Source organism: Chroicocephalus ridibundus, chromosome 5 (assembly GCF_963924245.1).
Source record: "Chroicocephalus ridibundus chromosome 5, bChrRid1.1, whole genome shotgun sequence".
NCBI lineage: Eukaryota > Metazoa > Chordata > Aves > Charadriiformes > Laridae > Chroicocephalus > Chroicocephalus ridibundus.
Window position 1 is genome coordinate 9403330 of NC_086288.1, and position 13937 is coordinate 9417266.

General features: G+C 39.8%; 1 protein-coding gene across 1 annotated transcript in view; it reads left to right on the plus strand.

Moving 5' to 3' along the window:
- Nucleotides 1-12253, plus strand: part of IQCM (IQ motif containing M) — a 112333-nt gene extending 100080 nt beyond the window's left edge. The window contains 1 exon segment of the mRNA XM_063336177.1: nt 12111-12253. Within this exon segment, the coding sequence (XP_063192247.1) occupies nt 12111-12253 (143 nt within the window).
- Nucleotides 12254-13937: the final 1684 nt, after the last annotated feature.

Below are 13937 nucleotides of genomic sequence, written 5' to 3' on the forward strand. Positions count from 1 at the left end.
TCCCTTGTGTAAATCCCATTAAGGTTAATAGAATTTTAGTTTTAATGCTTAATAAATTTCAAAGTGGATTAACTTTTCAGAAATACATAACCAGTCATAATGCACAGAACACAATCCTGTATCAGCAGACATACAGTAGTTAAGATATGGGAAGTGCTAATGGAGACATGATGAAGCAGCTTTGTATTATATGTAAGGAACAGAGAATAGAATATTTTCAAGTTTGTAGTAGCTGATATTTCAGTATTGTTTGTCTTCTATTGTTTGTTGCTTTCTTTTGCCGCTTCTACTCATTTTGAAATTACATTCTTCCAGCTTTTGTGCTTCTGGATTTAAAATAATAATGAATGATTTTCCAAGATATTAGATCAAAATACATAGTAATCACGGGACCCAGTGGGGGAGCTGGACTGTGAGAGAGCTTGTACTCAACTGCATGTGTTTTAAGATAATCATAGAATCATATTTTAAGAGGATCCCGTGACTTTACATCACGTACATAACACTGTACGTATTCAAACTTTGTGAATTTGAAATTGGTTTATAGTATTAAGTATAGGCTTCCTCTAAAATTACCATATTTGTCTCTCAGAAGCTTTCAGAGACTCAGGTCACTCCAGTTGCCTTTCTCCAGGTGCTTTTACATTGGATTTGCCAACTTTAAAAGACATGCTTAAGGTAGAGGAACCTTTTTTCTCTGGAGGCAGGTAACACTCCTGAACTTTTGCTCGTTGGTGCTGCTCTGAAGTCAAGGTGACGCTGTGTCTCCATGGGCTGGCAACCTTTCCCTGACACACTGTGGGACACTGCCATTCCTCATGGGTGAGGGCTAGCCCTCTCTTCTCAACCCCAAATTTAGCTAACAAAAGTAGACAAAAACGTCTAAGCTTTCTAATGCTCACCCATCTCTGCATTTTTGCTAGAATTCTTTGCTTTTTTCCCATTGTTCACATCCCTCTGTACATCTCACTTTTTATTTGTGTTGCTGGTGCGGTGAGTTGGGAAATCTGCCCATGTGTAACTGTAAATTGTAGCCAAGGTTGTGAAACAGCAGACTATCTGATTATTAGTTATATTCAGGAGACCGACCGAAAATGTCATTATAGGTTTATATATTTATTATCTCAGAGAATTCCATATCCAATAAGAATGTGATTTTTTTTCTTTACATGCCTGCCCTGTAACTCTGCCTGTGATCTGAAAGTCAAGCTGTCATCTTTGCTTTTACTGAATTTTTTGCAACAGAAACTTAACGTTACAATATTGCTGCTAAGTTGAGGCAGCATAGGGCTGAGGCTGTTTTTGTAGCTCCATTGCTTCTGCAAAGAGCTGAAGTGAAAAACGAAAGATGTAAAAACCAACCAACCAAACAAAAACCAAAAAAACCCCAAAAAATCAAACCAAAATATTCTTTTTGTTATGAAAATAACTAGTTTTTATTCTAAGTAGTTACAGGAACATCAGTGGTTCAAAAATGAAATGGCATGTCTTCATGTCTTCATAGTCCTTTTTAATGACAATAATTGTACTTTGAATGTCTAATGGCAGTAAACAGATGCAATAGTGTCCATCAAAACAGGGAAGGTGACTTACACTTCTCTAATGCACATAGTACCTTAAAATTGACAGGCAGCTTAAATATGCATTCATGCTATCAAGAATTAGGTAGGAAGCTCAAGAGAGGTATCACTCAGGATTTCAGCCTTTAACTTCCTTCTCATGGAAGAATCAAAACGGACCCTGTTTGCTTTACCTTCCAGTGTTCAGGTCATGCTTGATTTCATCTTCAATTTCAGCAGTTTTCAGTGGCCAGCTAGGGAAAATCTGAATACTTGTATTTGTGATAGTACCTAAAAATGCTTTCCCTTAAGAATCATTTATAGTTCTTCATCTTTCCTCTGTGACTAGAACTTGAAGTTAGATTTGCAGCCAACCGTGTGACAAAGTCGTACAATTCTGCCTTTATTCAGTTCGGGGTAACTTTGTCCAGGATGAGTTAGGCTGCTGTACCTCTGATGCTGACCAACGTAACATGTATATTCGCCACTGCACTTTTAATGCCAAGTGGTACATAATTTTTCTATATCTTTTTAAAAAATAGTAAATAATGGTTGCAAAAGAGTTCAGTATTATCCTAACTTTCAAGATGGGGAAACTGAGGCAATCTGTTACAGTGCACTACCACAGCCACAAAGTATGTTAGAGGCATTGATCGAAAGCAACGAATAGTTGCAGCAGTGGACATGTCAAAACCAATTCACTTAAATGATCTGGTTTAGACTTTCCTAATTTTTTTGCCCACAGGAAAAATACTCAGTATCAGTATCTTATTGCAATGTCATTAAGAAGTTGTAAAGTGTTCACCTCTGCTATGCAGTGTTCCTGTGTGAACACTACAAGTTAATTTTTAGGTAGCATGGATGTATCTTGGAGAGCTTGCTTATGGCAGCCTTTTGTTTATCTGCTCTGTAAGTATCTTGAGGAGTAATTGTGAAGGATACTTTGCATGGTCAGTTTTTTGTTGGTTTAACAACATGCTGGTTCTTGGTTTGTTTTTTGGTTTTTTTTTATTTAATGAAGTACTTCTGGCATTGTTTCCTGTACTTCCCACTACCCACTTCTGGCACATCTCAGTGCTGATGAGACTTTGAGAAGCCACAAGTACTCTATCCAACAAGGAGAGTGTGGTGAGACAGTCTCCATGTGCAAAACCTGAAGAGACCAAATGCGCTATGCAGAGGAAGAAATTAATTTCCCTTGACCCTTATTTGGACTGTTGTCTAAAGTATTAAAGGTCCGTTTGTTTTCTTTATTTGAGCAGAATAGGTAATAGCAAAGGTTAAATATGTGTATTATTTAAATCTTTATTTGGTAATGGATTATTTTGTACAGTTCAGCTCTATGGATATGGGTCTATTTTCCACAGATCCTGCCAAGAGAGTTTCCATTCTGGGGCTTCCTGCTTATTTCTTCCAGCTGCTTCTCTTTCTTATCCCTTCTGTTGTTATTCTCCTCCTGTCTCCTTGTTTTCACTGCTGATGGAGGAGAGGCTTCATTAGACTTTGAAATCATAATATAAATGTTCTTGGCAATTGTTTCTTTCTATACTCTTTATAATTATTCTCCAACGATTCCAATTGTATTTTCCAGTTGGAGACCATCACTGAGGACTGCATTGCTCAGTCAGAATGCTAAAGGTGCAAATAATCTTTTGAGAGGATTCATAAGGAATATGTTCGACATCAAGACACAGCAGGAGTAACACAGTGGCCAAAATGGTGTTGGCTGTGTTGACCAGATTGATGCAGGAAGGAAAAAAATAGGTCTTCATTTCCTGCCTAGTCCCTAACCTACCCCACAAAGTCTGTCTGCAACACAAAGCCTCCTGCCAATCTCACCCTGTAAGTTCACCAGCAGCAATAATGGGATCTGTGGGACCTGTTGACCCAACCATCTTCAATGGTGTGGTTCTGGTTAAATGCGTGAAATGGGGGTCTGCGTGCATGTGTCGATGTGCATCACTTGAATCCTCTAATGTATTAATGACAGATAGATAGTTTTAAAAGAAAAAATAGCAAGTTAGTTTATGCCTTTGGAAGTTATTTGACTACCTGTTACTTTGATGGCATTGTTCCTAGTCTTGTCAGAAGTGCATCGGTCGCCCTTCCTGCAAAAATAACAACTGGCGTGGAGGCAGCAAAGTGCTGTTTTCTCACATGTGCAAGTATTTGCGGAACGAAGTCCTTTGTTTGTTTGTTTGTTTGTCTCTGTGTGTGTGTGTTTGTTTTCTCTCCTTTTGGAACATATTAGAAAGCATCCTGCTCTTGTTATTTCTTTTGAATAGTCTATTTTCTGTAGAAAGTAATATCCACATGGTAAACTCCTATTCATCAAAACTGTGCCAAATATGTGCCACTTTAAAGCTAAATATATGTTATTTTATTTTACTTTAAAGCAAGCCAAAATACATACCAAGAACATAGCTCTGGATGGTGTTGGTCCTATTTTCAAATGCGTATTTACTGTGTGAGGCACTTCTGTGCAACAAGCTGAGTTGGTAAGGGGCTGCGTTATGAATGCAGCACAGCAAGCAGTATTTCTTCCTCTTCCTACTGCAAACATACCTTTTAATTGTAAAAATATGTGGTTTTCTATTCTTAGCGAAGCATGTGAACCATGACCTTGTGTGCCTCATGCAATCACACCTGGCGGCCTAGCACTCCCCTTTCACTTGCGTTTTAGGAGAGTTTCTCCAGGGGCATACAGATGACGAGAAGGTGTTCCATTTGGGTGAAGCGTCAGTACTTAGGAGCTTCTGTGGCAACTTTTATATCCTTCTGTAGGTATGACTAGCTGACGTACAGGAGTCTGGGTTTGGTCCTATTTTTCTCCCCTCTGGACGGGTGCTAATAAGTCTTTCCTCTTGTCATGTGCTGGTGATATTTTTCTTCCTTGGCTTGGTCAGGATGAGAAAAATTTCTTAAACAAGCTCTCCCATTCCTCTACTATGCACCAAAACAGGGCCCTGGTTCAGGCCAGAAAAAATAAAATAGGGAGATTTCTGGAGTTACAGGACCACATGGTAAATATCCTCCTTTTCCATTATTTTGCTTTATTAAATGTTAAAAATTGCTCTTTCTCTTTTTGTAAGGATTGCATTTTACATGTCTGCCTCAGCTTTTCCTTTTCTTAAAAAAAAAAAAATGTTACTGAGCAACTGTGTTAGCAAATGCAGAAACTAAAAAACTATATGTTATAGCGTGGCCAAATTAAGGATGTGTTATGAGATTTATAAATTAAAAAAGTTTTATAAAGAATTGAGAGTAATGCAAAACAGTGGTAATTTCTCTTTGATCACATGGAGAACAGTTCTACATGGCCTGCAAACGTACTGACTTAGGGGAATCCAGTAACTGATTCTAGGAATGAAACTAGGAATAATTTAGTGATTTCACATCTTACTTGGACACACGAACTGAGCTTTCCTTGCAAACACAACATGGTTTTGTAAACAGAGTCAGGTCAAGTCACTCTGGCTAATAATTTGTTTATTTAGAATATGAGCTTGGTCCCGCTGAAGCAGTCTGAAAATTCATCCTAGGTTTTCTGAATAATCTCATCTGGGAAAAGGCATTTACCAGTCTTCTCCTAAGAATGTAGAATATGTGGCGTTTAGTGTTGAAATGCTATTGACCTCTGCTGTCAAACTTCTAATTATTAAACATTTATTAATTACAAGTATATCAACTTGTAATTAATAAATGTTTACTTTTTACTGCAGCATCTTCCCTTCGAAAGTCAAAGAAAGATGATTTTCAAGTGTCAGCTGCATTAGCAACTTCTTCAATGAGAGAATGGAAAAGCATATCACCTCTCTGGTCAGGATTTCTGGTGCCCCTTCGCCCCTAGCTGGTGACGTCTTTAGAAATCAAGTTCCAGTGCAGAGACATTGTTTTGTAAGGAAACAATATTACATCTGAGAGTAAGCAGGACACAGGACTCCTTCATGTTGAAGACCTCCTTAATGAGGACATAAAAAGAAGCGTAAAAATCCAGCAGGTTACATAATTTTAGACCATTTTTTAAAACATATGTATCAATTTGCATACGATAGGGTGAATCAGCGTGCAATGTGAATAATGGATTCAAAGTTCAAAACACTATGACACAGGCAATTGATAGGAAAAATGTAAAATTGTACCAACCAGCAGCCTTCCTCGGCCAACACATAAGCAGCGGGTTTCTTTTTTTTAGGTCTTTTTTCTTTAACCTGCATAAGGGACAAATATTTATTCTGACAGTCTTCCTGTAAATGGAGAGGCAACATTCTTCAGTAAATCTTCAGCAAATATTTCAGAAGTTGGGGTCAGAAAGGGTAAATGGCACCTCTAATTTTTCTCAATGGGTGCAGTGGTACCTCTGTCCCTGAAACTAGTATAAATTAGTTGTGCAACGTGGAGGCAGGTATTGAGGACTGCAGGCAGGGCTTGTTTCTTTCGTGCTGTAAGCACAGCTGTCAACTGATGGAGGAAAATGGCTAAGGGATATTATTTTCACAGAGTCTTCTTCCCCATTGCTGCACAGGCACACCAGCAGCTGGTTCAGCATCCAGCCCACCTGGAGGTGAGAGGCAATGGGGACTCTCTAAAATAGATGTGCTGCTTAGGGAGAAGTGTCTATCCACTGCCAGCTGATGCCCTTTAGGAGTTTCCAACTGTCCGTCCCCAGCTGTTCATGCCCCTTCTGCCAAAAAAAAAGGTGCTTAAGCATCTGGCAGAAGGAAGATGATCGATTATCATTTCTGAGATTAAAAATGACCAACCAGTTTACCGGTCGGCCACCCTCCTGCTGATGAGTTTGAAGGCATAAGCATGTTACATACAAACAACTGATGCTGCAGCTTTGAGGGTAACCCCCTCAAAGTTCGTCTGAGGGTGCAGATGAAAATTTGGAGAAGAGTTGAAGAGTTTGCTCCTGCTGCTGCATGGAGTCTGGCTGCTTTCTCTCAGTGAAAATAGTAGGGTAATTGGAAGGCTACTTCTCTCCTTTCCTTCATCCTTTTAAATATAAACGTAAACAATAATCTTCTGAATAGATGCTATGCGGGACATATACTCTGGCTCCATCCAGCTACTAGAAGGAGGGTATGTGTGTTCCCATTTCCCTGTTTTAGTCTTTTCCAGTATTTTAATTATTGTTATTTTCTGTTATTTCTTTTTTTTCCCTATTATTTTTATTATGAACTGAAATTTTCTATTTTTATATTTCTGTAATTTTCTAAAAATTCTTCTGCCATGCTCTTGACCTTGTAAATGATGCTTTCCAATAACAAACCCCCTAAGTAAAGTAACTGACATTAACCTGAGTGGTTTACTTTCCCTCATCCTCTCCAAGACAGCGGGTGCGTGTCTACCATCTCTTACCACTGCCAGACCTTTGGGCAGGGTTCACCACTGGTTCCTCCACTCCGCCACTCGCCATAGCACCTAAGTCCAAAACTGTATCAAGGACTGAACCCTGTGTTGCACTTGCCCGAGCCAGCTGCAGCCCCCGGCAGGCTGGTCACCTCCCTCTGCCTTGTCAAGCTGTATTTGTTCCAGCTGTCAATGCATTAGCATCCCCTGGTAGGAGTGGCATCCAGGGTACCCTCGGCAGGCGAGTACCCTCTCTCCCTTATCCTTCCAGTCCCAGAGGAGAGTGTGGCTGTTCGTCCAGCTGTGCTCAAGGGAGCAGCAGCCCCCACACCTCTGTGTTGCCTGGCCCGGGTCCTGGGGGTCAGCCTCCTCCTCCTCCCCAAATCCAAACCTCGCTGCTGCTTTAGAGTAGATGCGGTGACTTGTACTACCAACGAATGCGGCCAGGGTGTTTTTCTATGAAACTCGTGGTTGTTTAGATGTTTCTCCATACCAGCTTGCTCTACATGCCTCTTTGGAGGAATGAACTTGCGTTTGGTAGAATGGCAGTGCGTCACTCCAGATCTGCAAAAGACAGTGTAAGGTCAGTGAAGAGAAGCCTTCACTTTCCAATAGTCGGTTTCTATGTATAAATTGGCACTTGATGCTCATCAAAGAACAAGAAATATTGGATATGCTTTAAACGTCCATTGTATTTTTCAGCCAACTACCTGATGGAAGTCATCACTTATATGTAAATGAACTGTCAATGGCTTGCCTCTGTTGGCAGTCGCTGGACTGTGAAGGGTATGTCTTAATAAGAACCAAAGCTCTTCACAGACTTTGATTTACTGGAAATAAAATAGAAAAGTCCTCTGAGACTACAAAGGACACTTGTTTCAGATAAAATGTCTAGACAGTAGCAATATATTTGGGGCTTTTATTATAGCAAAACTGCAAATTAGAATAGAGTGCTGAGAAAGTTCCTATGACCCAGCTGAGTTCAAAAACACTGTTTCAGACTGATCCTTGAAACACTTACGCTCAAATTAAGTTCATGAGCATTCAAAAAGTGAAAGAAAAGATGTGCAAGGTCAACGTTCAGGTTTGCTAGAACTCTAGAGCTGCCCAGACTTTGCATTCTCTCTGACAAGGAGGGATTTGCAATTCAGCTGTGATTTAAATTAGTTACAGAAAACACAAATCACACATTGTGTTTCACTGCATTAGATAACAGTCTGCTTTACAGTCCATTCCTGTATGATGACTTTTTTCTTTGATTATTGAAAATAAAACACAAAAGAGAGATTAATTCTGTGAAATGTTACATTGTGGGGAAGAAACAATCAAAATGAAACTGAAGCATGCTTTGGCTAAAACATGTCTATCTCTTGTTTTAAGGAAGGTAAATCATACAGCATTTCTGATAAAGAAATTTCAGAACATCCAGTTTACTGGATGTTACTAAAACTATTATTGTTACTAAAATTGTTATTTTATTATTATCATCATTGGCAGTTTTTTACTGTGCAGAATTTTGGGAAGCTTTACTGAACCTAAGAAAATTTATTAGGGTGAACCCATGCCTTTTATCACAGTCCGTGTAACCAGGGCTCTGTATTTTTGCCCAAGAGAACTTACACGCCAAATATAAATACCGTATGTGAGAGCTTGGGTACTTAAATTAGAACCTTGCTTGCCTGTATGGCTAATGGAGAATCCAGAAGGCAATGATGTGAAACATCAATTTCCTGCACCAGAGTGCTCTGAATCATCTTCCGTGTGATTTATCCCAGCTTTTCAGGAATCATCCTGCATTCCTTGTGATCACCTCCTTTCCATCTGTACAGAGATCAAGTGGAGACACATGGTGGTGCACCCTACCAGCATTTCTTCCCAGTTGCCATCTTTGGTATCGGAAACTCTGGCTTTGGAAGAAACACATTGGTCACTAATTTTCAGAGAATTAATGCATTCATAGTCACATTTCCACATACATAGAATCACAGAATGTGTTGGGTTGGAAGGGACCTCTAAAGGTCATCTAGTCCAACCCCCCTGCCGTAAGCAGGGACACCTTCAACTAGATCAGGTTGCTCAGAGCCTCATCACGCCTGGCCTGGAATGTCTCCAGGGATGGGGCCTCCCCCACTCTCTGGGCAACCTGTTCCAGTGTCTCACCACCCTCATTGTAAAGAACTTCTTCCTAATGTCTGATGTAAACCTACCCTGCTCTAGTTTAAAACCATTGCCCCTCGTCCTATTGCTACATGCCCTTGCAAACAGCCCCTCCCCAGCTTTCTTACAGGCCCCCTTCAGGTACTGGAAGGCTGCTGTAAGGTCTCCCTGGAGCCTTCTCTTCTCCAGCCCTGCCCCCCCCGCCGAACAACCCCAACTCTCTCAGCCTGTCTTCACAGGAGAGGTGCTCCAGCCCTCTGATCATCTTCGTGGCCCTCCTCTGGACCAGCTCCAACAGGTCCATGTCCTTCTTGTGCTGAAACAACAGCTCTAGGAGGTGTGAACTTTCTGGGAATCTATGTCACACATTGCATCAGATAATTAAAAAAAAAATCAATTTTGTTAGCTTTCATTTTTTTCACAACGCAGGTTTATGATGCTTGGTTGAGTGTAACTCGTCTGTGATGCGTGTCTCAGAGCAGAGATTTGTATGGAGCTCTCAGCCTTTGAGTGCTGGTTTTGAAGTGGAAGGTCAAGGTGGGATTCAGACAGAAGGCTGAATAATTCTTGCTGACCTGAATGAGATAATCCATTTGCCATAGCCGTCCAAATATAAAACCAGAAATAGTTTAAGAGGATCAGGCTGAGTCTGCAAGCAATCTGAAATCTTATCTCTGAGAGACACAAAAGGCCCCTTCCAATTCAATAGGCTACTAACCCTGAAAGACGAACAGTAGCAATTCAGCATCCTTTTGAGTGCACAGAAATCTAGATTCAGCTCAATGCTTGTGTACCTAGGTAGTCTATTAAATGATCGTGGGCTATGTTTTTAGTTCCACTGTAAAATTAATATAAGCCCTAAGGTTAAATGGTACACATTGTCAGCATGATGACTGCATTAGCTGTAGCTATTCCAAAAATAAAATTTATTTGATAATAACTGAATTTCTACATAGTCCAACAGATGAGTCATCAGATAATGTCCACAGAGATCAATTTTATTTATACTTTCAGAAGATTAATATTCACTGTTTTCTAAATCTAAGGGTATGCATAACAACAGACTGAATTAAATCTAAGAAATGTAAATGGATAATCAGAATGTCTTTTGGGGCTTCCTACTGATTCAATATTTGATACTCTGATCATAGCCACAGTGTACCATGTTATCTTTTATCCTGTCATACGGCTGGTAAATACCATTACAAATACAAAATTAACGAACTCAATCCCATACAAGTATAATTTGATGCAAATCATAGTAGATTGTTTACACACTCCTCAAGAAGGCTTTGTACCCTATCTATCCTGGCATGCAGTCCTTCAAATATTTGACGAGTCACTGTTGTCAGAGAGTACAAAGCATGAAAAAAAATCATGCAATATTCGAAAATCAAGGCCAAAAAGCAGAAAGAAATCATATTTAGAACATTATCTTTAAATGAGCAAAGGGCAATATTCCTACCTGTGTTTTCCTTCTTTTGAAGTATGTGATTCAAACGTTACCCATCATCACAGAAATCGTGAAAAGGTCTGTTTTCCCCAATTCCCTGACATTATACCTATGAACACTTTAGTGTTGTAGTAGTTTCACTGCCTGAAGTATTATCTGGAACATCTATTTTGTGTTCAAGTGAGTGCTATATTTAGAACCTATTTTTATTCTGCCTAAAGTATACAGTACGCTAGACCTTAATGTACCCTCTAACATGGGCACAGAAGATGTAGTCTAAAAATAGTTATTACTCTAGAAGCAATAATTCGTTTGAAAGACATCACCTGAATTCCCAAGCAGCAGTGAGTGATTAGGACTCGCTTGTCTTCTCTGCCGGAGAGAAACCTCCTCAGCAGGTCCTCTTTTGCAGTAGGCAAATTTGAAATTTGTACAAAAATAGTAACAGAAAAAGTTAGAAAAATTTCAGCACGCATTAAGTCCTGCAAGAGGACGAAGTACTATTTGTGAATTCCTCTCAGCAATAGTTACTTTTCAGTGCTTTGTTTTCTCCATTGGGAATAAGGTAATTATCAGTAGGAGTAGCAGTGAGGAAGAAAAATAAATTTGTTTATTATTGGACCAATTGAGCCCAGCGAGATGAAGGCCAAATTGTTTTTTGCTTGTCTGAGTTTGATTTTTAGTCAGTCTGGATGTGTTTTTTGTTTAGCAGAGAACTTCAGTGAGGAGTATGTTATTTTATGACTGAGGCCAATAGAAAGTCATTGGCATAATAAAACTGCAGATTTTACAATTTCAGCGCAGCTGCTCCGTGACTTTTAAGCAACTGTGAAATCACATTGTTTAAACTGTGTTTATAAGGACTGATGCCTGGATCCATCTTTTTTCTTCCCTTTTTGTGGAGAAGTCAACAGATATCCCTCAGATCAACAACTGGTATTGCAGCCTAACCATTTTGGTGAGTGTTCCTAAACCTCCATTTAGAAATAACCACCTGGTCACCCTGTGTTATACTCATGTATGAAAATGAACACCATGTTACCAGTATCATCAACGAATTTGCTAATACTAATTCACCAGTGAAAATTCCGTTCGTTTAATGACAAACGTTTAATGACAAGCTTGTTTGGATGACACACGGATTACGTGCGATGCCCTCAGCAAACTAGCATTTCAGTTGTTTTTACAACTCTTTTATGACTTCTTAAACTGCAGCAGTTGGTAGTATTTGGACATATTGTTATACTATATTATCAACAGTATATATAGCCCATTTATAAGAAGTATTGCTTGCTTCTCCAGGACCAAATTCTTTGCAGTGAGAGGTGAATTCTGGACTTCGGCTGCAGTTGGGACCTACGCCTTCCTACCCTGAGCCTGTGATCCCATAAACATCCCATAAACATCCACAGATGTGAGTATTTATGCAAGTGATATCTAAAAGTGGATTGTTTTGGGTTTTTTTGTGAAAGACCAGCACTTAAGTAAACTTAGTTGTTTAGCAGATTAGGACTTACAGCTAGATTTTAGGTCTGCAACCCAAACCATGATATGTCAAAGCTGAATCCCCCCCTTATTGACGACAGAGTGTCCATCTCTGGCAGCTCTCAATGAATGGAGTCTGGAGGGTGCAGCCTGCCACCTGGCCTCTGCAGATGTGTCAGGCCCTGATCCTGCAGCTGTGGGTGAAGCTGGGGAAAGATGGGCATTTGCGATAAAAAGGGGCTAGTGATGTGGGGAGCAGAGATGTGAAGCCAGCAGGTTTTGTGCGCTTGCCAAAGGAATGGTGACAAGGAATAGCTTGTCTACAGTGTGGGTCACTGTTAAGTTACAGGGTAGGAGATAATTCTTGTGGTGCTTGACCCTTAAGATTGGGAAGACCAATAGGTCAAGAGTCCTGTAGAAAAATGGAAATCTAGTTCAAAGGTTTCTGTGTATTTTGTTTGGCTTTTGAGCTTTGCTGAGAGCCTCAAAGAAGGAAAAATGTGACAGAGCATTTGAATTGTAGACAGCAAGTTTGTGATATATTTGAAAAAAGGCATAGACTTCAGAGGAACCTAGAAAAAAGACCTTTATCGGTATTTTCTGCCGTAAAAATATTGAGGATATCATCAGGATGGTGTACATAAATCATATGATCAACACAAGGTGTGAACCTGGAAACTCTGAGAGCTCAAATGAAGGGATTGTATAACATTTTGACTGTTTCTTATGACTTAAAAATTAGTACCAAGGAATAAAATTATCCTTTTAGCTTCACTAGATTAACTCAGTTTATCATATCTGATTCCAAGGGTCAAATCTTTTTACTTACACAAGTTTTACTCAAGGGTGATTTGTATGTGTCGGAGAATTTATTCTAACTCTTACAGATATGGAGGAAAATGGAAGTTTGTCCCTAACAGGCGTTTTGGTTTTTCGTGTTACAGCCCATGTGGTGTATAAGACAAAAGTACAGTCCCGTGTTTTCAGGCAGGTCAGTAGCCGCACTGAAATAACTGTGCATCACGGGACCAGCTCTCAAGATTGCATCCACCCTAAAGAGAGCCAAAAGGGTTTTACATGCTCATCAGCCTCACGTGTAGGCGTTGCACATGGTAGCCTAATGCCTCGACAGACAGAAAGGATGTGTACTCCCAAGGCGTTATTCCTTTGCAATACAGAATATTTCCAGAGTATGTGGGGGGAAATCAATAAAGTAAGGCACGTTTTAGATTTAAGTCATGTATGCACAGACGTTCCTCTGGGTGTAGGAAAGCTTTTGGATCTGTAGAGCCTTGGCTTTTATTAATAACACCGTCTCTCTCTGGTGTTAATATGGTCATCAGTAGTGGTTAGCTATCCCTATACTTAGATTTGAATGATGCACACTGAGGAGGGATGAGGGAAATTGTTGCCATTTCCCCTGCATACAGTGCTCCTGCAGAACTGAAGGAAGACATCATTTAGCCTGCAGTGCATAAAAGGAGCGGGTTAATGCATGAAATGTACTGGGTAGATAAAACCTCGACTCAAGTCTGATATCTTTTTTAATATGCATACAAGAATAATAACTCGGGGATTCAGCTTCTATTTTGTTTTTCCACTGCACAGAGAAAACAAAAGTACATCTGTTGCTAGTCTTTATCACTCATTTCATTGCCATCTCAAATTAAGATTAATTGCTTATGCTTGTCCCTTGAACAATGACACCGCTCAAATATATAAACTGGAATCTCCTTCTGACAAGTTTTAATTGTGGGATGAGTCAAGCTGGCATTTACCTAGGAAGTTCACACATGCAAAGACTCCAGTGGCAGACGCTGTCTATGCTGCATTATAAAACCGGGAAGCTGAATTTCACAAATGTAGTGAAGAAAAGGTGTGGCACTTGCAGTGAGCCTGGAAAATCAAGCACCATTCAAAAACTTTCC